Here is a 24,561-nt window from a genome sequence, read left to right as displayed (position 1 = left end):
CAGGGTTCCCCATTATGTGTCGCCCTCTGCAATAGGTAACCAGAAATCAGGGCAAGCCCCTTTTCTGAGCCCAGTCCTGCTCTATAAGCCATCCCCCACTTCCTCGGGACACATTATAGAACAGTCCCACCACCCTCTTTTCCTTCCAAACAATTCCATTTCCCCCAGAAGAACAAAGGTCTAGGATCAAATTCAAGGGGATTCCTATTGTTAGTACTTTATTGTTTTCACTGCACATGATTTACAGGTTCCAAACCCAGTGTGATCCCTGGAAGTAAATAGGAAAGCCACAGATGCTGAAGGAGATGGGGCAGCAGGCTTGTGTCTAGGTGTGCAGATGATTCATGAACCTTAGGCCAACTGGCCCCTGAGTAGAAATGTTTTTAATGGTGGACAAGGTGTTCTCCTAAAATTGCCTTATGCCTTTAATAGAGTAACTGGGGGCTTCTGGCATGAACTTATTCAAAGAGACTCAATTTCACCTCAATATGTCATTTCCCTTGTGTCCCACTGCCATTTTCTTCTAGTCCCAGATGTCTCCAGTTGAGCTCTCTCTTCCACTTCCTCCTCCACTTCTGTCTCAGCTCCCCACATTATCCATTCCTTCTTTCTTGTCTAGTAGATTTGACTGTTCAGTTACATAAATCGGGAGGCAGAAGTTATCTCAAGTAGAAGTTTATAGATTGTTACCAACATTTTCCAGAATGGATACATGTAGACTGAATACGTGTGTGCAGATAGCCCATGCAAGGGACTAAAATCCTTTCTAAATCAATGCAACTTTTATGTCCTTGCTCACAAACTGGCAGCTTTTCTTTTGCAAACACACATACAGTTCTACAATTCTACATGATATTGACCTACAGTTTACATAATATAGACACAAGACAATGTGTTTTCCAGACCATCCACAGGTCTCCTTCACAGATCATCTTGTAGTTTATCAGCAACTTTGTGACCTTCTTTTTCTGCTTGACAACTTGGGTTTAGACCAGATTTTTGTCCTATGTTACAGCTTGCTTTATAGTCATAAAAAAAAAATTGAACTATTAATAGCACCCAAAAGTTATCCAAGAGACCCCAAATTGCTTGAAAAGGTCAAAAAAAAAAAAAAAAAAAACCTCATTGCCAGTGTTTTCACTCAGTGTCCTTTATTCTCTGAAAGGACTAAAAGGACAGTACATGTTAGAGTCCAGTTACAGTTGGCTGATTGCGGGACCACCCTGTGCTCAGAATGCTTTTCCACAGATTAGATACATAGAGTCCCAAAGAACATTTGGGGGGCTCATTTAACTTTGTGCATCTTGTGTTTCTTCTGAGCTAATTCACTTCTGTTTTCATTATAGAGCATAGCACTGTCCCTGATGAGGGCACACCATGCTGGGCAGTCCTGTCTCACTGTCTCCCAGGGCATAGAATTGACATTCTAAAGTTCTTGAGAGACCTTGAGAGTGCCCTTGTGTCACCTTTTCTGACCTTGTGAGTGTATATCTTGTGGGACTTCTCCATAAAATGATCTCTTTGGCAAGCATAAACTTGTCATTCAAACAACCTGTTCCTGCCATGGAGCTGTGCTCTATAGAGTAGGGTTGGAAAGCTTGGCAGTTTAGTTTGAAAAAGGACCTCAGGTCTGGTCTGTTATAGTCCAGGTGATCTTCAGAATCTTCTTAAGACAATTCCATGGAAGCGATTCCCTTTCTGGGCATGGCGCTGGTATACTGTCCAGGTTTCACAGGCTACAACCCTGAGGTCAGCACAAAGGCTCTGTAGACCTTCACTTTGTTGTTCAGTCCAACACCTCTTCTCTCCCATATTTTTCTCAGCAGATCTATATGAGCTTGAAAGTTTCTACCACAAGTCAGACTTAAATAGTCCTATGAACATCTGGAGTGGAAATTTCGCTATATTTGCACACCTCACTTCCCTTCTGGGCTACTGAAGCTCTGTTTTCCCAGAGAGCATGATGTCTTTTTTGAAGTGGACACAACATGCTGGTCAGTCCTTTTTCAGTGCCTCATGTCTCACCATCAATTCCAGGGTTTTTCAGGGAGACCTTGAGATTGTCTTTGTATTGGTTCTTTTGACCACTGTGTGAGTACTTGCCTTGTGAATGTTCTCTATAAAATAGTGTTTTAGGAAAACATTTCTCTTCAGCTTGGTTTTTATTGTTGCTGCCATTGAGCTGTCTAGCTCTTGGTGATCCTGATGGGGTTTTTTTGGCAAAGCTACCGGAGTGGTTTATTATTCCCTTCTTCAGTCAATGTTACAGATGAGGCAACTGAAGCAAGCAGCATTAAGTGACTTGTCCAGGGTCACACAGCTATTAAGTGTTTGAGGCCAGATTGGAACTCATGAAAATGAATTTTCCTGATCCCAGGATCAGTGCTCTATCCACCACATTACCCAACTGCTTTAGTTTGGTAGGAAGTCTAAGAACTCTTGTCTTTTACTTTCCTTTGGAGCCTCATAAACACTGAACTGGCTAGGGTTCCTTAATTTCATCAGCTCTATATGTCTCCCTGAAAAGTAAACTGCCAAGGTAAGTGACCTTATCTATAGCATTCAAGAATTTCTCAATTTGTTGTAACTGAAAATTCTGAGTCTGTAGAAGGGCACAGACAGTAGCGAATCCTGGGTGATGTATAAGCCCCTTAGTCCAGTAAAAGGAATCCTGACAGTGCCTGGATATTGAAGCTTTTTATTTACAAAGCATATGCATGGATACTTTTTCCAACATTGACCTTGCAAAACCTTTTGTTCCAAATTTTCCCCTGATTTCTCCCACCCCTGCCCCTTGCTGGCAGGTAGTCCAATACATGTTACATGTTGAAGTACATGTTAGATCCAATATATGTACATATTTCTACAGTTATCTTGTTGCACAAGAAAAATCAATCAAGAAGGAAGAAAAAGAAAAATGGAGAGAAAAAACAATGCAAGCAAATAAAAGAAAGAAAGAGAATGCTATGTTGTGTTCCACACTCTGTTCCCATGGTTCTCTCTCTGGGTGTAGATAGTTCTCTTTGTCACTGCACAAGTGGAAGTGGTTTGAATCATCTCAATGCTGAAGAGAGCCACAGCCATCAGAATTTATTGTCATTGTCTTTTTGTTGCATATAATGATCTCCTATCTGCTCTTTTCACTTGGCATCAGTTCATGTAAGTCTTGCCAATCCTCTCTGTATTCATCCTGTTGGTCATTTCTTACAGAACAATACTATTCCATAACATTTATATACCATGATTTATTCAGCCATCCCCCAGCTGATGGGCATCCACTCAGTTTCCAGATTTTTGCCACTACAGAAAGGACTGCCACCAACAGTTTTGCACTTGTGGGTCCTTTTCTGTCCTTTACGCTTTCTTTGGGATAGAAGCCCAGTAGAAATACTGCTGGCTCAAAGGGTATGCACAGTTTGATAACTTTTTGAGCATAGTTACAAATTGTTCTCTACAGTGGCTGGATCCGTTCATAACTCCACCAACAATGTATCAGTGTCCCAGGTTTCCCACATCCCCTCTCCAGCATTCATCATTATTTTTTCCTGTCATCTTAGCCAATCTGACAGGTGTGTAGTGGTGTCTCAGAGTAGTCTTAATTTGCATTTCTCTGATCAATAGTGATTTGGAACACTTCCATATGAGTGGTAATAGTTTCAATTTCATCATCTGAAAATTGTCTGTTCATATCCTTTGACCATTTATCAATTGGAGAATGGTTTTAAGTAGTTTAAATTTGAGTCAGTTTCCTGACTCAAATTTTAGAAATGAGGCCTTTATCAGCTTTTTTGGATGTAAAAATGTCTCCCAGTTTATTGTTTCCCTTCTAATCTTGCCTGCATTAGTTTTGTTTGTACAAAAACTTTTTAATATAATCAAAATTATCTATTGTATGATCAATAATGATCTCTAGTTCTTATTTGGTCACAAAGGAGCAAATTATTCTATGTTCTTCTAATTTGTTTATACTATGAAACTGAGAGGATGCCCATTCATTGGAGAATGAATGAACAAGTTATTGTATTTGATTATGATGAAATACTATTATGATATCAGAAGAGAGGAACACGATGCTATATACTTGGAAAGACATGAACTGATGAGAATTGAAATGAACTGAACCAGTACAACAGTATAAACAAATGGTCAATAGTGAATGATCCAAGACAATTCTGAAGGACTCATGATGAAAAATGCTATTTTTATCCAATGAAGGAAGTGATGGAGTCTGAATGCAGACTGAAGCATATCTTTTCTTTTTCTTGGCAGTTTTCTTTCACAACATCACTAACACAGAAATATGTTTTGCAGGATGGCACATACAAAACCTCTATCAAATTACTTGTTTTCTCAAAGGAATGGGGGGGAGGGAGGGAGAGGGAAGAAAGGGGTAGAGAATTTGAAACTCAAATTAAAAAAAAAATACCCCCAAAAAAGTTAAATTTTTTTTTACATGTAATTGTGGGAGAATAAACTATTAATCTTTTAAAAAAAGGAAACATATTCTGGGGATGTAGGAAAATTGGGATACTAATGCATTGTAGGTAGAGTTGTTAATTGAGCCAACCCTTCAGGAAAGCAATTTGGAACTATGCCCAAAGAACTATAAAACTGTGCGTATCCTTCCTGCAATACCTGCTGTGCTCTGTCTCCCAGAGTGATTTACAAAACTAAAAAGGGAAAGGATCTATTCATCCATACACACACACACATATCAGTTTTTTTTTTTTAATGGTGGCCACGAATTGGAAATTGAAAGGATGCCCATCAATTGGGAAATGACTTAACATAGAGTATATAGATGCAAAGGAATACTATTTGTAGTGTAACAAATGATGAGCATGCAGATTCCAGAAAATCCTACACTCACAAGAACTGAAGGTGATGTGAGCAAAACTAGAACATTGTAAACTGTAAACAGTAACAATAATATTGTATGGTGACATGTCAGCTATTCTCTGCTATACAGTATTACAACACAATATCAAACGATTCATAAAAAAATGTTATATTTCCAGAGAAAAACTCATATTTTTCTCTTTAAAACTGAAGTATATTATTTTTCACTTCTTTTTGTGCCTTTTTTTCCTTTTGATCTGTTTCTTCTTTTACAACATGACTAATATGGAATCATGTTTTACATTCATGATTGTACATATACAACCTATTAATTGCTTACCATCTTCAGTGGGGATGGGGGGATAAGGGAAGAAAAGTGACCATTGAGAACCTCAATTTTTTAGAAATGATTTAAAAATGTAATTTGGAAAAAATACTGAGAAAGTTAATGCATAACTTCCATAACATAACAGAGGCCTTAGTGGTGTAAGCATCCCCTGCTACAAGGTCACTCAGGCGCTTCACTGAAGCAGGACTCTTAGTGGTCTTAGCAAACTAAAAAGGTCATGAGCTTGGCAGTGCCCAGGCCGTTGGGATCCGGTCCACCCTCCACTTAAGACCAAATACTCCCTAATGTACTATGTACCAATGGCTCTGTTGGGTCAATGGGGTTATTATGTATCAAGGGGGCTATTGTGAGTCAATGGCGTTATTACGTGCACTGGGTTGTCTCTGTGCTACTGAAGGTCATCGGACACATTTGTGTCCCTTAACTGCCCCTTACAGAAAATTCCTGGGCGCGTGGGCCCATGGCCCCGCCCCTTCACTCCTGGGGGCCGCCCTCCCCGCCCCTCCCTTCTCCCCCCTCCCCTCGTGACTCAGCTCGGGCCACCCCGAGAACCACTGACCAAACCACGCGAGCGCGACTGCCTCGAAGCGTGACGGGGACGCCGCAGCGGCGGCCTCTGCAGGCGCGGCGGGAAAAGAGCGTGTGTGTGAAAGCTGCCAACAGCCTTTTCCTCAACTGCAGCCCACGGAGAAGGGCCGGGGTCCGAGAACACCCCGCCTCCGGAAGCCAGCCGATGGGTGCGCCCCCGGCACAGTGAGCGACAATGCTGACGCGGAAGTTGCTCTAGATCCTCTATCCGGGGGCCTACTGGGGCCCACTCACGTCTCTGTCCTAACGTGTGCAGCCCTGGTCTTGGGTCCGAGACGAGGTGAGTGGGACCCCCGCCCCCTCTCCTTGACTCAGTAGTGTAGTCTGTGAAATGGGGCAGAGCCTCCCCCATCCAGAGGGGACCGCCCCTTCCCTCCTTCCTTTCTGCTCCTCTCCCCTTCTTTCTCCCTTCCCTTCCCCTCTCTTTTTTTGCTCCTTCCTTTTCCCCTACTCGCGCTTTCTTCCTCTCCCATTTCCTCTTGAACAAGATGAGGTGAAATCTCTCAAGACAGTTGTGGAAATGGAGCAAGAATTCATCTCCTTGGGTTGGAGTAGGCCTGAAGGTCCTTGCGCATTGACTCAAGGGCTTATCTAAGTCCCTTCCTGCTCTTCTCCCATGTCATCATTTTCTCCCTACTTCAGTCAGACACGGGCAACTATGCACTTATTGGCCAGTTCAATTTCTTGGGTAGTTTAGAATGTGAGACCCTCAGCCAGTGAGGACCATGGTCAGTGGGGGAGGGGTGTTTGCATTAGGGATTATTGAAAGCGGTAAGCCCCCTGTGAGCCCCTTGAGTCCGGTTACAGACTCTGGAGGGGCGCTCTGGGCAGGACAGCATCGGCCTTCTTGGGTGACTGAGGTTTAGTGGTGACAATTGACATGTTTGGGCGTTTTGGAATTTAGATTCCATCCAAATTCAATGGATCCCGGCCATCCCTTTGGGAGAAAAATGAAGAGAAAAAAGGAATTAGAAATTGCCGAGAGATAGTCCCTTGGGAGATAAGTAACTGGAACAAAGTGCCAAAACATAAAGGAAAAGCAGGAGAAAGCTGCTCAGGTATTGTTTTGTCTGGGTTAGCAACAGCGTGGGTGGAGGCTCTATTTGGCCTAAGTGTGGCTGCCTTAGACTGGGTGCGCCAAAAACGAAATTTGGTTGTCAATAGTCAAGAATCTGCTCATCACATGTACTGGACTCTGGTTCTTTGGCCCCATAAAGTTGAGTAAGAATCAAAGTGAAAATGGTGTAGAGGGGATTAGCCATGGGACCCATTGTTACCTCTGGCTCCTCCTTCCTCTGGAAGCCTTGGCCTCCTGACCTGAAAGGGGAAGGACTTAATTCCAGCAGCCCCTCGGGGGCCCTGAGGACACGGGCCTTAATTCAGTTAACCCCACCCAGGCCCACAAAGGGCCTTCTGCTTTCCTGAGGAAGAATAAGAGCAAGTTCAAAGGGATATCCAAAGTTACCCTCTTCCACAGCCCCAAACCCCAAGTCCCAAATTGTGTCTCTTTAAGAGAAGTTCTCTGAGCTCAGGGAATATGTGAATGCTCCCCTGGGTGCCACAGAAGTCAGGACCTTTAAGAAGGAAAGGAGCCCCCTAACAGAAGATCCCACCGGGCTGGCAGAACAATTTGATCCATTTCTGGGGCCTAATCTTTTCACCTGGGGAGAACTCATGTCTGTTTTGAATTCTCTCTTCTCACAAGAGGAGAGGGGACTCCTTGAGGAGCAGCTGTGAAGGGGTGGGACAGCAGACTCCCTCCAGGGGCAGGAGCAGTCCCTGCTGACAGAAATGCCCTTTAGTAGATCCGAATTGGGATCACAATATGGAATAATAAGAGCCTTTCCTGTCTATTGGAGGAGGCCCCGAAGGGGCGTGTTTGGAGGGATGATGAGAAACAAAAGCACATCCAGACTGTGCAGGGAATTGCAAAGGATGCAGAAAAACCCCACAGGACAAAGCCCCAAGGAAAGGAGACTGAGATATTGAGGAAGGAACAGGAGGCTTGCTGTTGCTGACAACAGAAAGCCTTTGAGATGTTGGGGATGTCCAAAAGTAGGGCATATACAAACAGACTGTCCCCGGCAGGGGCTGGAACAGCAGATATGTTCCCTTGTTAAGCTTGATAAAGATTAGGGGAGTCAGGGGGCCCTGAAAGACTCCCACCTGGAACCCTTGGTAAATATAAGGGTGAGACCCCACCAGGAGATTCTTAGTAGACACGGGGGCATCTAGATCTTGGGACCTGTTTGCCTGAGGGGGTTAAATTATCTAAGGAGACCCTGGTGATTTCTGGGTTAAAGGAGAACATTTGCTTGTATACGGGAAAAGGGAGACATCGGGCAGATTTCTGCTCCTCAGAAGCTGGAGTAACTTGCTGGGGAGAGATTTAATAGCTAAACTAGAAATTATGTTGATTCCACATGGGCCCAGCATATACCGCAGTAGAATGGCCCTAATGAATGAAGGACAGACTAGGACAAAGTCTGAGGTTGGGCAGGACCTGTCAATCCAGGCAGAGCAGACACAGTCCCCCTATAAAAATCACATTGAAAGCCCCTAGTGAAGGGGATAAGAGTCAAACAAAGCCCGATTTCACTAGAAGGAGAGGTTTGCAGCCTGTGATACATGGCTCATTGAGAAATGGATTAATAGAACCCTGTTTTTCATCTTTCAGCACACCCCTAATTCCTGCCACGAAGAAGGATGGGAAATGCAGGTTAGTTCAGGATCTAAGGGAGATTAACAAAGTCATGTTCACTTCCCACCCCGTGGTTCCGGACCCATGTACCATCCTGGGCCAGATTCCTAGTTCTGCTGAGTGTTTCAGTGTATTGGATCTGAAGGATGCATTCTGGAGCTGCCCCTTTAGAGGAGAATAGTAGAAACCCCTTTGCTTTCCAATGGGATGATCCAGAGACTGGGAGGAAGCAGCAAATGAGGTGGTGCCTCCTGCCCCGAGGCTCTACTGAGTCTCCGAATTTGTGTGGTGGAATCCTTGACCATTGCATGGGAGATTTCCAGCAGTAATGGGAACTTGGGTGTTGCAGTATGGAGATGAGCTGCTAGTAGTGGGGGAGACAAGGGAACACACCAGTAGGTGGAGCATGGATCTATTCTATTTCCTGGGAGCATTGGGGTTCGGAGCATCAAAGGAGGAATTGCACTTTGTGGAGAGGGAATGAGATATTTAGGGCACTTGATTAGTGAAGGCAGCAAGGGATCGGTCTGCCACAATGGAGGGAATATGGCCACAGCTAAGCCAAAGAGCGAGCTGCACAGATTTCTGGGGTTAGCAGGACATTTTGGGGCATGGGTGGGTTCTTATGCTGCTATCAGCAAAGCCTTGTGTAAGCACCTGCTGGAGGAAAGCCCCAGTTCCATCTTGTGGGACCAAGAGAGAGCAGGAATTAAGGCCTTTTTTACTTTCTCCCCCTTGGAAAAACCTTTGCACCTGTTTGTCAGTGTTGAGGGAGGGCTGGCTCTGGGAGTTCTTGCTCAAATGAGAGGGGCAGAGAAGACCAGGGGCTTTCCTTCCATCTTCCTCCTGCCTCCTTTCTGTCCCCTGGAACAGAACCATCCCCCGGAGAGGAACATTGTTGCTTAGAGTTCATTGGTTTCCACACAAAAGAAAGAGAGGATTTACAGGAATCCCCAATACCTGGGGGAGCAAATTGGTTTATGGATGGCTCTTCTAGGAAGGTAGATGGGAAAAGGAAAATGGATTTGCTGTTGTGGATGGAGACAAAACTTCCACTGTGGCCAAGGGCAGTCCACCTGCCCACTGGTCAGCTCCACCTCGGCACTGTATGTCTTCAATCAAGCAAGTTATGGAGGGACTGAATGGGAATCTATTCCCCACTTGGAAACTAGCCTGGGGTGCGGTGCATGTATTTGGAAACTCTGGGAAGAAGGAGGGTTTGCAGATAATAAGGGTGAAGAACTGGTCCCCCCCACGTTAGTCAGAGGCGCTGGGAACCATTCTGGCTGCTCGCAGCGGAGCGGTCACAGGGTAAGGGACGGCAGAGGGGGATGCTTTTGAGGCAAGGGGAAGTGGATGAGCAGATGAGGAGGCCGAGGGAGCCGGAGACCAGGAGATTCCTTCCCTCATGGCCTTGGTACCTGTCCTCCCTAGTCTGCCCTCTCCCAGTCTTACCCAGGAGGCAAAAGAGAAGCCCTCGACTCCGGGAGCAGCTGAGAACCGGAAGGACCAGGGCTCTTAGCTGATGGCAGAGAGGTAGTGACCAAAGCAAGTGTGAGGCAGGCCCTTCAGCAGCTGCACCAGGGCAGTCACTGGGCTGCCCCAACTGCGTGATGCTGGGCTCACAGGCCATGTTTCCCCCGCCTTACGTACCATGGCCTGACTAGTGGTGGCCGGCGGCTCGTCTGTGGAAGGACTAACAAGGCTGCTCAAAGCCGGGTCCCGGGAGGGGGGGCGACCTCCGGGAACCAGACCATTCCCAAGCACCCGCGTGGACTTCACTGAGCTGCCACCAGGGGGAGCCTCAAATACTTGCTGGTCCTAGAGCATCATCTGACCTCCTGGGTGGAGGCATTCCCCTGAACCCGGGCTCCTGCCTGGACAGTTAAGTGAGTCTCATTAGAACAAGTTGCTCCCAGATATAGAGAAGCGGAGAGGACAGACCCGGATCAGGGAGCACAGTTTTTGGCTCAAGTATTGCAGAACCTGATTGGGGTCTTAGAAGTTACTCGGGATCTCCTCACTCCTTGGCATCCTCCCTCTTCTGGAAAGTAGGAAGGAGGAATCAAGAAGTAAAACTGACCAAATTATCTTTAGAGACCCAACTGCCCCGGACTCAGTGCCTTCCTCTCGCTCTGGTCAGAACCAGGACCAAGGCACATAGAGATGCTGGGCTTTCACCTGATGGATTATTGTACGTTCATCCTTTCCAGGCTCATCATATGGGAAGCTGGGACCCTATTTTAGCGCCAAAGGATGTATTTCCTAAGAGATACGTTAAATCATTGGTACAACATTTACCAGAGCTACAATAAAAGGGTTAACAGCTCAGACTCCTCCTCTAGGTTTCCCTGTTCATAGAATTCAGGTTGGAGATTGGGTGTTGATCCAATCCTGGAAGGATGAGAAGTTACTCTGTGCTGGGACTGACCCTCCCAGCTGATACTGACCTCAGACCCTGCGATCGAGACCCAGTAACGAGGCTGGACCCACCATACCAGAACACCTGAGGACCCCACCTTTGTGGGAGTGGGTAGTGGAAGATAAGGGAGACCTCAAATCACGATTGAGGAAGGGGCCTCCACTGAATGGGAACAGTCTCTGCTCCCAGTGCATTGTAGTGTCTGTAATGCTCTTCTTACTTTTCTACATCACTTCAGGCCTCTTTGCCTATTTGGGGGCTGGTGTATTTCCCCCTAGGAATTTCACCTTGACCTCGCAGTGTAGTCACCTATGTCTTAATCGGCCAGGACCTGTTATATTGAAGTAACAAAGCCAAGCTTTTTCCTTCTTCCTCAACAGGCAGACGAATCTTTAGGGATTCAGTTGTGTGATGATTTGGGAAGAGGGAAATGGAGTTTAGATACCTCCATTACCCAGCCTGGAGATGCAAATGGTTGGGGGGATACAGGCCCCAGATAGAATCGTTAAAGAGTATGGGCCAGCCACCTGGGCTCCAAATGGAAGTTGGGGATGTAGGACCCCAATATTTATGTTGAACAGGACAATTAGACTTCAAGCAGTTGTAGAGACAGACAGCTATGGCACGGGATCTGACTGATAACTAGACAAGTCCAAAACTCATTATTCAAAATGATTAGGTGGGAAGGGAAAGCTGAAGGGTCTGTTAGATTGTTGGTGCTAAAAAGACAAGGGTGGGAGCCAGTGCCCCAGGAAGACTGACAGGAGCCAGAAGGGGATGAGGAATTAGGGAATGTGAAGTTATGGTAGAACACATTGAAGAGATCTCGCGGTACAAAGAAGAGGGGACTGAACGAGATGAGGTGATATCCCTCAAGACAGTTCTGAAAATCGAGTAAGGCTTCATCTCCTTCGCTTGGAATAGAGGCCTGAAGATCCTTGCGCATTGACTCAAGGACATACCTAAGTCCCCTTCCTGCTCTCCTCCCATGACTTCATTTTCTCCCTACTTCAATCAGACATGGGCAACTATGCACTTATTGGCCAAGTTCAACTTCTTGGGTAGTTCCTACATTTAGAATGTGAGACCCTCACCCAGTGAGGTTGATGGTCAGTAATGGTGGGAGGGGTATTTATCTTAGGAACTAAAGTGTCAAACATATGCCTCCTCCTTCCTATTGCTTGCTGGAAGAGAGGGATATCCCCTTCTCTCGAGAATGTACAATAAACTTTTGCTTTGCTCCTAGAGATCTCTCCAGCTTTTTTTCATAAATGATGACCACTTATCATTCTGAGCCAAACACTCTTTCTCCTCTTTCCCCTTCCGCTCCCCAAATCCCTCCCTCTGACATGGATGATCTTGAGCTCCCACATTCCCTCCCTTCTTATTCATCTTCACACTATCCTCTCCCCTGACCCCTTTTCCATAGCAGAGGGAGATTTTAGAGCTGGAAGGGGCAAAAGACCAACCTTTTTTGTGGCTCCTTGTTCCTTTCTGGTTCAGTCTTCAGGGACCCCACAGGCCCCATGCAAGGGAGAAAAGGGCCATCTTGGCCCCTATGTTGCCATTAGGCGCCCCCAGATGAGTGGAACCATCCTCTTCCTGACAGGTGTCCTAGGTTCTAGAGTGCAGACAGGCCCTTTCTCCAAAGTTCTCAAACCTCAGAGCATCTGAGACCTTTCAGTCACCAGGTCCCAGTGGTTTGAGCCCTTCCTGTGTGCCATGATCATAGATAAAATCCTCCATTTGCATTCTTGCTTTGTTTCTGCCTTTCCAACCTTCACCATACAAAGCATACAAAGCCATAAGCACCATGCTGTGATTCAAGTGTACCTTTTCAGAGTTTTGGCTAGTTTCCATACTGTATTCAAAGACAATTTCTTTTTTTTTTCTCTTTTAATTATAGTTTTTTTAAATTTACAAGTTATATGCCTGGGTAATTTTTCAGCCTTGACAATTGCCAAATCTTTTGTTCCAATTTTTCCCCTCCTTCCCCCTATCCCCTTCCCCAGATGGCAGGTTGACCAATACATGTTAATTATGTTCAAGTATAAATTAAATACAATATAAGTATACATGTCCAAACAGTTATTTTGCTGTACTCAATCTGTGAAGGAAATCAAAAATGCAGTTGGACAAAAATAGAGGGATTGGGGATGCTATGTAATGATTCCTAGTCATCTCCCAGAGTTCTTACCCTGGGTGTAGCTGGTTCAGTTCATTACTGCTCTATTGGAACTGATTTGGTTCATCTCATTGCTGAAGAGAACCACGTCCATCAGAATTGATCATCATATAGTATTGTTGTTGAAATGTATAATGATCTCCTGGTCCTGCTCATTTCACTCTGCATCAGTTCATGTAAGTCTCTCCAGGCTTCTCTGAAATCATCCTGCTGGTCATTTATTACCGAACAATAATATTCCATAACATTCATATACCACAGTTTATTCAGTCATTCTCTAATTGATGGGCATCCACTCAGTTTCCAGTTTCTGGCCACTACAAAGAGACCTGCCACAAACATTTGTGCACATACAGGTCCTTTTCCCTTTTTTAAGATTTCTTTGGGATATAAGCCCAGTAGAAAAACTGCTGGATCAAAGGGGATGCACAATTTGATAACTTTTTGAGCATAGTTCCAAATTGCTCTCCAGAATGGCTGGATGTGTTCACAATTCCACCAACAATGTATCAGTGTCCCTGTTTTTCCACATCCCCTCCAATATTCTGCATTATCTTTCCCTGTCATTCTGGCCAATCTGACAGGTGTATAGTGGGTATCTCAGAATTGTTTTAATTTGCATTTCTCTGATTACTAATGACTTGGAGCATCTTTTCATATAGCTAGAAATAGTTTCAATTTCTCTTGTCTAAGAATTGTCCATATCCTTCAAAGACAATTTCAATTGGAAATGACTATGTCAGAAACTAGGCATTGAACCACATTTAACACCATACACCAAGATAAGGTCAAAATGAGTTGATGATCCAGGCAAAGAGAATGAGATCATAAATTAGAAGAACATAGGAGAGTTTATCTCTCAGACTTGTGGAGGAGGAAGGAATTTGTGACCAAAGAAGAACTAGAGGCCATTATTGATCACAAAATAGAAAATTTTGATTATATCAAATTGAAAAGTTTTTGTACAAAGACAATTTCAAAGGATTTGTGATGAAAAATATTCCCAGAGAAAAACTGATATTTCTCTGTTTACAACTCAAGTATATTTTCACTTTCTTTTTTTTCGTGCCTTTTTTTACTTTGGTCTGTTTCTTCTTTTACAACATGACTATATGGAATTATAATAATCTGGAGCTTTCCCAGTCTCCAATGGAGTGAAACCGCGCTGAGTGCTTCCCTGCCTTTTACCTTGAGTTCTGAGCCCTGTGTCAAGCTCCTTTAATGGGAACAGAATGCCATGGAGAGCAGCTACGCCCTCTGGGAAATTCTCCCACTACAAAAGGCTCCAGGCCGAGGCTGAGCAGGAGGGAGAGCTGGGACGGGGCGCGCGGTCTCTGAGCACCTTCGGGGGGACGCCCTCTTCCCCAGCGGGGTGAGCGGCTCTTCCGAGGCAGGGACCGGTCCCGAGGGCTCAGGGAAGGACCCCCGGAATCGCAAATGGGTTTTTGTTGGATGCTCATGGTCTGCTATGACTCTCCTTCCCCCAGTGCTCGGGCCTCGGTCTCCCCCGGAGCCCTCCCTCCCCCAGCCGTGACCACGACCTCCTTAGATCCGGTTCTGCTTAGGTCACCCCACTCTTCAGTGCCCGCCCGTGGCTCCCCGTTACTGCCCCGATCCAACAGCGCTTTGGAAATGGTCCCTCTGCTCCCGGGTCAGGGGCTGCTTTTCCTGACGTCAAGAGCCGCCCTTGCGGAGGCTGCAGTGGCCCCGAAGAACAAATGGAAGGAAATGCAGCAGAAAGGATGCGGCCGGGGGATGGGGAGGGCGGCAGGACCTGCCTATTCTCCTCCCACCCCGGGGGGGCGCTGCAACTACAGGATGACGCTTGTTTGAGATGCGGGGGGAGGGTCGGTGTGGGAAAGGCCGAGGCCGCGGTTTGCTGGCGAGGGGAAAGCCTGAACCTGAAGTCCGGAGCCAGAAGCGGCGCCCGGGGGGTTTCCTGGAGAGGCGGGAGGGAAAGTGGGGGAGGGGAGGGGAGCCGGGCTCAGCTGGGTCTCGCACCCGCGTCCCTTTCTGTCCGCCTCTGTCCCCTAATCCCGTGAATCAGCCTTGGCGGGGGCGGGGACTTGATGGCTGTCGGCGAGCGTCAGCGCGTTAAGCGGAACAGGGCCGCGCTTCCGAGAGTGTGAGTCCCGTCGGGCCTGGAGCTTTAGGGGCTCAACCACAAACCCCCTAGTGTACCACGTGTCAGCGGCGTTCTTACGCGTCAAAGGGACTATTACGTATCAGCGAGGTTACTACGTACCAATGGCATTGCTGCGTACGCGGGGTTATTACGTCTCGGCTACTGAAGTTCTAGGACAGTTGTATCCCTGAACTGCCCGGCATAGAAATTTTCTGGGGCGTGGCCCTGTGGCCCCGCCCCCTCACGCCTTGGGGCCGTCCTCACCGCCCCTCTCTTCACCCCTCGTCTAGTGACTCAGCCTCGGACCACCCGGAGAATCGCTGAACAAAACCGCGAGAGCTAGAGTCCCCCCAAAACTGCCAGGAGTGAAGGCGGGGCGCTGGAGGGGCGCCTCGGGGGCGGGACATCGGCAGCTTCGGCGCCTCTGATTGGCTCAAAGTTCCAGGCCCGGCGGAAAGGAAAATACGGAAGGGGCGAATTCCCCCGTTCCCAACTGCAGCCCGCGGAGAAGGGCCGGGGCCTGGGGACGCCCCGCTTCGGGAAGCCAGCCCGCGGGTGCGCCCCCGGCCCAGTGAGCCACTGTGCTTCCTCTATCTGGAAGCCATCTGGAGACCACTAAAATCTCGGTCCCGCGGCTGCGGCAGCGCTGGTCCGGGACAAGGTGAAGTGCCTGAGACCTCCGCCCCGCCCCTCCCTCGCTTCTGCTTCCTCTCCTTGCCTCAGTTGTCTGGTCTGGGAAGTGGGGCAGAGGTCCTGGTGGCACCGCCCCTCCCCTCCTTCCTTTCTGCTCCTCCCCCCTTTCTCCCTTCCCTTGTAATGCCGGAGAAACTGAGGCAGGAGAGAGATTAGAGAGTTTTTAATATTTTATTCATGGGAGAGTAAGATTGACTGGCCAGGACTCTGGTCTCAGTTACCCAGTCAGACAGAGACAAGTATCCTGGGACCACGGAATCCATGTTGGTCCCAGGGCTGGAGGAGACGGTCATCTCCAGGAGTCCAGCCGCCAGTGATGAATGGGAGAACCCCAACTTCTTAAATACCTTTTCTCTGAACAAAGGGAGGGGGGAGAAGCGCGGGAAAACTGTCAGGATGGAAGAGGCCATAAACCCCCAAAAACCCAGAGACAGGATGTCTGAATTCCCAGAGATAAAGATGTCGGTGAGATAGCTTGGAATGTACATTGTAAATTCTCGAGGACGGAAGAGTCAGGAGGCCTATTCTCTGGTTTATCTTGCTTGGGCTAACGATTTACAACCTTAGAGCAATTGGTCCTCAGTAATGGACCAGAGGGGGCGGGGTTTACAACTTAGGGGGCTGACAAAGAACAGTTAAAGAAACTGAGACAGGGGAAACTAGTGCAGGGAAACTGAGTCAGGACAGTTAAAGGGAACTGTGGCATAACACCTCCCCTCTTTTCCTTTGCCCCATCATTTCCTACTCCCGCTTTCTTCCTCTCCCATTTCCTCTTCCTCCTCTTCCCTCTTCCGCTCCCCAAATCCCTCTCTCCCACCCGGATGATCTGGGGCTCCCACATTCCCTCCTCCCTTCTTATTCTTCACGCGACCCTCTCCCCCATGGCCCTGGAAAGGAGCTTCAGCCTCAGCTCCTTAGCCCTCCCCCAAAGCTCCATCCCGGGTCCTCTCCTCAGTTTCTTTGCAAGTGTTACCGTCCACCCTGTGTGGAAAGGGGCAGAACTTACAGATTAAGCACTTATTGATCAGAGACTGTTAGCTCAAAGTAGACCGAGCCTGTAGGCCCATCACGTGATTTCTAGGTAAGACCTGGACTGCATTCCAATGTCCAAAGAAGGGCTTATGTGGCCGAAGCTGTAAATCCCCTTGTCTGCTGCATCCCCCTGACCAAGGAGGGGAGTACAGGCTTATGTGACCAATCACACCACATAGAGGGTGGGATTTGGGGGGTTCGTTGTCTGAAATGTATAAATATTGAGAACATTTGCAAGGGAGGGCCCTCTCCTGCTGTGAATTCGGCTCACAGAGCTGGCTGGAGTCTGCTTCTCGCTTCTCGGGATTCGAATAAATAATTCTGCTTTCTATGAGTCATCCTTGAGTAGTCACTTTGGGTAGGTCTTTTTGTCCCAACCAGTTGGGGGCTCTCTGGGATGGGGTCCTTGGGGGGAGATGGCTGTGCACCCGGGACAGGGATAGGCGCCCACGGAGCAGTTTTCTCCATGGTCTCTGGCTCTGGGTGAACAGCCTCCCTCCCCCTTAGACAATGACTCAAGAGAGATACTCAGTGGAAAGCAGAATTGCAGATGGAAGGAAGTAGAGCCCTGACTGGCAGGCGCAGTTTTAGAATCCACACGTGTTGGGTCGGTAAGCTCTCGGAACAGTTTGGGGGGCTTATTGGCAGAGTCTTGGGAGCGAATAGCCCTTGTTAAATTTTGTTGAGTGCTGGACGGTGACAGGGCGCAGTGTTAAAGAACTGCCGGGGAAGCTTCCAGGAAACTGCTGAACTTAGTTTGGGAACTAAGTATGGGAAAGACACAGTCCAAAAATGGATGTCAGGATGTTAGCTGGGGAATTCAAGGGGAAAGGGGGAAATAGAGCTCTGCGTGTGTCTGTGTGTCTGTCTGTTTGCTTCGCATTTTGTGTTAAAAGTTAGCAAGCTCGTAAGGAATTAGAAAGTTTAGAAAGTTAAGTTTGAATGGACTATCTAGGCATTCTCTGTGAAGTCAGAAAGATGCACTAAACGGCTTGGAAGTTTACAGAAGCTCCCTCTGGATTCCGGGAGGGAATTCAAGGTGAAATAAACTTCTGGGGGGGGGGGGCGGAGATCCTGGGAAAAGCCCTTAGTCTGTTTTGTTGATTTAAAAGCTCTGTTAAGTTTTAAGAACAATGGTTAAGAAGTTTGGGGATTGGTTATTTGACAATGTGCTTGTGATTTTAAACTTTTTAACCTGATGTACTCATTTGTAAGTAAGGAAAAACTGGGCTGAAGAGCAATAAAATTCAAGCTTAGCCTGGCCTGGGTAATAAAAAGCTCTGGAATAAGATGCTAACAGCTGTTAGAAGAAATGTGGTGGAAAAGAAAAGAAAAAAAAAACTTTTAAAAATAGCTGCATTTAGTTTGATTCAGTTTGGTACCTTCTGAAACACACTGGGTCATTTGTTAACATTGTGAGTTATGCTTTATGGAGTTATCGAGCTGTTCACTGTATTGTGAATCTTAAAGGTTCTGAAGGGAACGGGAGAGGAGAATGCAGGAGATTTATGAAGGGTTGATTTGTGGGAGCAAATTGAGAGCCTGAATGATATGAAGGAATCAGTTGGAAAAAGAAAAGAAATAAACTGCCTAAATCTTGAGGATTCCTGTGCAGGAAATTGAGTGGGGGGAAGGGCAGCAGTGGGAAGTTGCCTTTGTTCCAGCTGCAGCCAAACTACTGAAGAAGCAGGCTAAGCTTTTGAAGTGACAGGCTGCTCTCACAAGGTGTTAATTGACTGAATCTTGTATCTTTGAAACGTAATGGTTTTCTTGTTTAAGGAATATGATCAGAAATGTGATCTATAGTTTGAAAGGGTTATTTCAAAAGTTTAATTGATGTTTTTAAAAACTTTTCAGATGCTTTTATGTGAAAATAGGAAGTTTTAATTAACTGCATTGATGTCAATTATTTAAAGGGATTCCAAGGATAATAGTTTTTGCCTTTGTCCTTTTGAAAATGTCTCTGTTATGGACAATATGTAGTTTGGGGTTTTTCTTTGTATTGGGTGTTTTAAAAGCAAAATGATTGGTATGATATTCAATTTATGGAACATCTACTTGGGTATGTAAGAATTGTGTGAACATTCTGGGTTAAATTTCTTACTGTTAAAAGTCTTACCGTATGTAGATGATCCTCTTGTGGCAGGGAAGAAAAAGAATGACCTTGTCCAAGTCACTATTAGTTTGTTAAATTATTGAGGAGCACAGGGACTGAGGATTTCTCAAGACAAATTGCAATTTGTGAAACGTGAGGTAAAACATTTAGGTCATTGTATAAGTGAAGGAAAAAGAAACCAGATCCTGTAAATTACTTGAGAGTGAAATGAACAAAGGACTGGCCTCCCCTCCCCTCCCTCAGTTTGAGGTTAAAGGGCCTGGGGCTCAGCTAGATTAGGGGACTTCTTTTGCACTTCAAAGTGCCAGATCAACAATGCTCCCAAGGATATCCGGTCAGTGAGGGCGGTCGCCTAAGCCTGATCCCTATCTATGTTAAAACATCTGCCATTTATCTTTGTTCTGTAAAGTGGAGTCACTGTTAAATGTCAGAATGTAACAAGCCCAACAGAAATGCTTCTAAGGCTGTCCCTACTTGGGTTGGGCCCGGAACCATGCCAGAATCCTACTGGAGGTCCTTCCTGGCCATGCACACCCTCTAGGCCAGTTACCAGTAAATTATTTCTAAATTATGAATTACTCTGGCCGCCTTGAATTTTATTTCCTGGGCTATTTCAAGGGAAAGAATGGAAACCGTAAAGGGAAGGCACTGGCCCACAAGGCATTGGTCACTGAAATTTTAACCAATCTTATGTTCCCTAAGAACCTTGCAATGATTCATGGGCAGGGGCACCAAAGAGGAGATTCCTTTGAGACAAGGGGAAATTGCTCTGTGGATGAGGAGGCAAAACGGGCTGGAGAAGAGGAGGAGATGATGGTGCTAATTCTGGCATTTCTGCCTCCAATGCCTCCGCCTTCCCTTACCCCAGAAGAGAAGCAGGAAATCCAAAGCCTTGGTGCTCAGGAGGATAAAGAGGGGCCCTGGCTCCTCCCTGACGGCAGAGAGCTACTGACCACAGCGGGTATGAGATGTGCTCCCACATTTACATCGGGGCAGTCAATGGCGTGTCCGAGGCCTGTGTGACGGGGTGCTGTTTGTGTCACCGGCTTGTACACGATAGCAGGCAACTGGCCAGCGGGTGGCCTGTTGTCAGAGGATGAATAGGGCGGCCCAATGACAAGTCCAAGAAGGAGGAAGGCCCCTGGTATCGGGCCCTTACAAGGCATTCAGGTGGACTTTACCGAGCTGCCATTAGTGGGCGTCTCAAATACCTGTTGGTCATAGTGGACCATCTGCCCTCATGGGTGGAGGCCTCCCCCTCGGCTGCAGGGTATGGGCTGGTGGAGCAGGTAGATTCAGACTAAGGCACCCATTTCACACCTAAGATCCTCGGATCTGTGGCCTGAGCCCTAGAAATATCATAGAACTTACACACCCCATGGCATCCTCCCTCATCAGGTAAAGTGCAAAGGATGGATAAGGAAATTAAACAGCAACTGACTAAATTGGCTGAGACACAATCACCCTGGACCAAGGGCCTTCCCCTTTTCTTATTAAGAATTAGAACAAAACCCCGAAGGGATGCGGGATTATCACCTTATGAATTATTGTACGGTCGCCCTTATCCAAAAGGGATTCAAAATTCCTCCTTGGACCCAATATTTGGAACCAAGTATTTCTTTTTTTTACTGTAACATCTGAGAACTTTACAACTTAAAGGGCTTATTGCTCAGACTCCTCCCTCAAGATTCACAGTGCACAAGTTTTAGCTTAGAGACTGGGTCCTGATTCTCTCCTGGAAGGAGGGCAAACTGACCCTGACATGGGACGGGCCCTCCCAGATCCTGTTGACTTCAGATACGGCGATACGCACCAAAGAGAAAGGTTGGACACATCACACTTGAGTCAAAGGTCCCGTGAATGCGCCAAAGAAGTGGGCAGTAGAGACTGATCCAGGAACATTGAAAGTGCAGCTGAAATTACAGGAAACTTAGCAAAGACTGATGAATTGTGCATGTAAAATCTTTTTGACTTGTCTCATTTGGGGAACTCTCTTGGGACTTTTCTTGTTTGTCCTGGAGATGACATTTTGTTGAACTGTATTGTTAGAAATTAGGGATATTATATGCTATTAGGAAGAATAGGGTGTGAACCAAACCCAAAGGTTGGAGCCTGTGCCTTGTCTATGCATGTATGATGTTATGTGGGTACACCTTTTGTGCTGGTACCTCGAGAACAGTGGGTATGAAAATACCTTTCAAACCCTGATCCAAACAATAGCCACTAGCTGACTATTGACTGACTGTTGGATATATGGGGGACCTGATCAACTTACACAGTGGCCCTGGGTTCCTGTTCCCTTGTCTCCGGCCTGGACCTTGAGCAACAGGTCAGTGATACACAACGGAACAGGTTTCTGGTCAGCAGAAGAAAAGCATCCCTGGACCCTGACCAGTAGAGTTTTAGGGAGATATTGCCTGAGTCAGTCTGGTACAGAGCCACGGATGGGAAAAGCGAATGTACATGGACGTTGACTCGCGGGCCAGAGAAGGGAGTTACCATAGACTGCAGTAAGTACGGGAATAGATGGAACCAAACCAGTATAACTTGTTATGACGGATCAGTCGTTTGCTGTATCCAACGTTCTAATAGTAGTGAGAAGTGTGTGAGGAAAATGCCACCTGCCTGTTTAATCCCTGACCCAGAGGGACCCCAGATATGGATATGTGTAACCTTGAATAGCACAGCACCAGGTTCAACTTACACTTCGATGGAGTGGAAGTGGGAGAATGGAGAAGGCCCCGTCAGAAAAATGTTTAATGATTTCTGGAGCCGTCAGGATCTAACTGGGGAAAATGGTCGCACCTGCCAATGGATAGTTGAAAGTCATCTGTGGAGATGTAATTCTAATACAGGAGGAGAGCCTTAGGTCCCTGGGATATCAGGTATTTTCCACCTTCAAGTGGACCCTTTATATTCTGGTATGAAGATAATCCTGCCCTGAAGGATGTTACTGGATCTGTGGTGAGGGGGCTTATACCCATTTACCCAAAAATTGGTCTGGGGTTTGTTATATAGGTATAATTAGACCTAAATTTTTCTCTCTCATCAAGCTTTGGCAGCAATTGGGGATACGGTTATACGAAGATTTGGAAAGGGAAACATGAAGTACCGACCGCCCCCTAACCCACACTGATACTTCTTTGACCCAGACAAATGATGCCAATGGGTGGGGAGATGCCCGGCCTTCAGAGAGAATCATAAGAGTACGGACCAGTAACATGGGCCCAGGAGGGTAGCTGGGGGCACCGAACGCCGACATATGTGTTAAATCGGTTGATTAGGCTGCAGGCAGTCCTTGAGGTAACAACTAACCAAACTGCTCAGGCCCTTGATCTGTTAGTCACTCAAGCCCCCCAGACAAGAGAAGTGGTTCTAGAACATAGGTTAGTCTTAGATTATCTGTTAGCAGAGGAAGGAGGGGTCTGTGGGAGACAAAACCTGCCCACCTGCTGTATGCACATTGATGACAAAGGACAAGCAGTAAAAGGAATGACCAAGGGCCCTCGCAGGATAGTTCATGTGCCTGTGCAGGTCTGGAAACCCCCCTTCACAGATGGCTGGTGCTCTCGGTTTGATGGTGGTTGGAGGAAACAGCTCTCGTGGTACAGACATCGCAGTCAGGAGTATCATTCTGTCCCCGCCATATTTGCCCTGTATAATTACATCGGTAACAAGAATAGTTCGAGGATCACAGTCATGGGTCTTACAGACAGAGGATGCCATTAAAATGATGATTTTACAGAGAGAGGGATGGGAGGCGGGAGCAGGGGATGGTCCAGGTGAGGAGATTAGCAAACAATGTGTGGGGATGTTAATCGAATTTGGCCACAATGTAAGTTCTTCATGAGGAAATATATATATACACGTATATATTTATGAATAACGGGGAGATTGTGTGGAAAGGTGAAGAACTTGGAGATTAAGCACATATTGATCAGGGACTGTGAGCTAAAGTAGACGGAGCCTCTAGGCCCCAGTCACGTGATTTTTAGGTAAGGCCTGGACTGTATTCCATTGTCCAAAGTGGCCAAAGAAGCTGGAAATCACCTTGTCTGCTGCATCCCCCTGACCAAGGAGGGGAATCCAGGCTTATGTGACCAACCACAGCGTACAGAGGGCGGGATTTGGGGGGTTCTTTGTCTGAAATGTATGAAAGCTGGGAACATTTCCAAGGGAGTGGCTCTGTCCTGCTGTGAATTCAGCTCCCAGACCAGGGTGGGGTTGGCTTCTCAGGATCCTAATAAATCATTCTGCTTTCTATGAGTCATCTCTTAGTAGTCACTTTGGGTAGGTCTTTTTGTCCCAAACAACCCCCTCCCCCCATGACCAGCCATTTCCCAGAACTGCTCTGCAGGAGTTAAAGGGGAGAGAAAATCTTGACTTTGTTTTGTTCCTGGCAGTCCTGGCAGCCCAGAGTGCAGGGAGGTATACAGTAGGCATTTCATCAATGCAGGTTTAGTTGATCTGAGCTCAGGAAATAGACAAACCTCCCCCCTGGGGTTTGTGTGAGCAGGGAGGACTGTGGGTTCTCCAAAGCAGAGGGAGGTTTGGGAGCTGGGAGGGGCAAAAGGCCAACCCTGTTCATGGCTCCTTGTTCCTTTCTAGCTCAGCCTTCCAGGACCCCACATGCCCGGTGCAGGAGAGAGCAGGGCCATCCTGACCACTATGTTCCTCACCATTAGGCCCCTCCAGGTGAGTAGCGCCATCCCCTTCCTGAGAGGTGTCCTAGGTCCTAGAGGGCAGGCAGATCCTTTCCCAAAGCTCTCACTCCTCAGAGCATCTGAGACCTTTCAGTCACCAGGTCCCAGTGGTTTGATCCCTTCCTGTGGGCCAGGATCACAGATAAAATCCTCCACTTGCGTTCATGGTTTTCCCTTCACCATATGTTAGCATGTGACTCCTCCATGCTTCCTGGGGTCCACCCAGACTGGCCTGGTTTCTGTTCCTTGCACATGACCCCCCATCTCCTCTGCCTTGGTTCCCCCTCCCTGGCTGGAATGCTTTTCTCCCCCCATCTTGCCCCTCTGGGAGTCTCTGGCTTATTGTTCCAGGTTCAGCTCAAGCCCTGCCTTTCCCAGATCCCTTCCTGCCCCTCAGTGCCTTGCTATCCCCAGGCAGGACAGTCTTGGGCTTGTTGCCTCCCGCAGTGGACTGGGAGCTCCCTGAGTCAGGGACTGTCTTTGCCCTTTTTTGTATCCCCAGGAATTAGCCCAGAGCTTGGCCCAGGGGAGACTTGAGTGCTTATTGACCTGAAAAAGAGGCTCTGGCTCAGCCTGAGGCTCCTAAAGGCTTTCCTTTCAGATTGTACAATGATCAACTGTGGACCAGACTTAGTTCTTCTCAGCCATGTGGTGATCCAAGGCAGTTCCAATGGACTTGCGTTGGAAAATGTCACTGATATACAGAGAAAAAGCTCTGGAGCCTGAATGAGGATCAAAACCCACTTTTTGGGGGGTGGTTTTTCTCCTTTTTTTCTGATTTTTTTTCCCCAACAAGACTTTTTGATTA

General features: G+C 47.0%; 1 protein-coding gene across 2 annotated transcripts in view; it reads left to right on the top strand.

Moving 5' to 3' along the window:
• LOC127553006 (gastrula zinc finger protein XlCGF57.1-like) overlaps positions 1-24,561 on the top strand; it is a 43,803-nt gene that overhangs the window by 17,877 nt on the left and 1,365 nt on the right. The window contains exon 1 of one of the 2 annotated variants that reach the window (XM_051984559.1): positions 22,770-23,745. The exons of the other annotated variant lie outside the window; for it this stretch is intronic. Coding sequence (XP_051840519.1) covers positions 23,680-23,745 — 66 coding nt within the window. The 5' untranslated portion in view covers positions 22,770-23,679. Of the gene's footprint in view, positions 1-22,769; positions 23,746-24,561 lie in introns of those variants that run through there. 2 annotated transcript variants of the gene reach the window in all.

The sequence above is a fragment of the Antechinus flavipes genome, chromosome 1, assembly GCF_016432865.1.
Source record: "Antechinus flavipes isolate AdamAnt ecotype Samford, QLD, Australia chromosome 1, AdamAnt_v2, whole genome shotgun sequence".
NCBI lineage: Eukaryota > Metazoa > Chordata > Mammalia > Dasyuromorphia > Dasyuridae > Antechinus > Antechinus flavipes.
The sequence above is the reverse complement of the archived record's forward strand: the minus strand, read 5'-3'. Positions and strand labels throughout refer to the sequence as shown.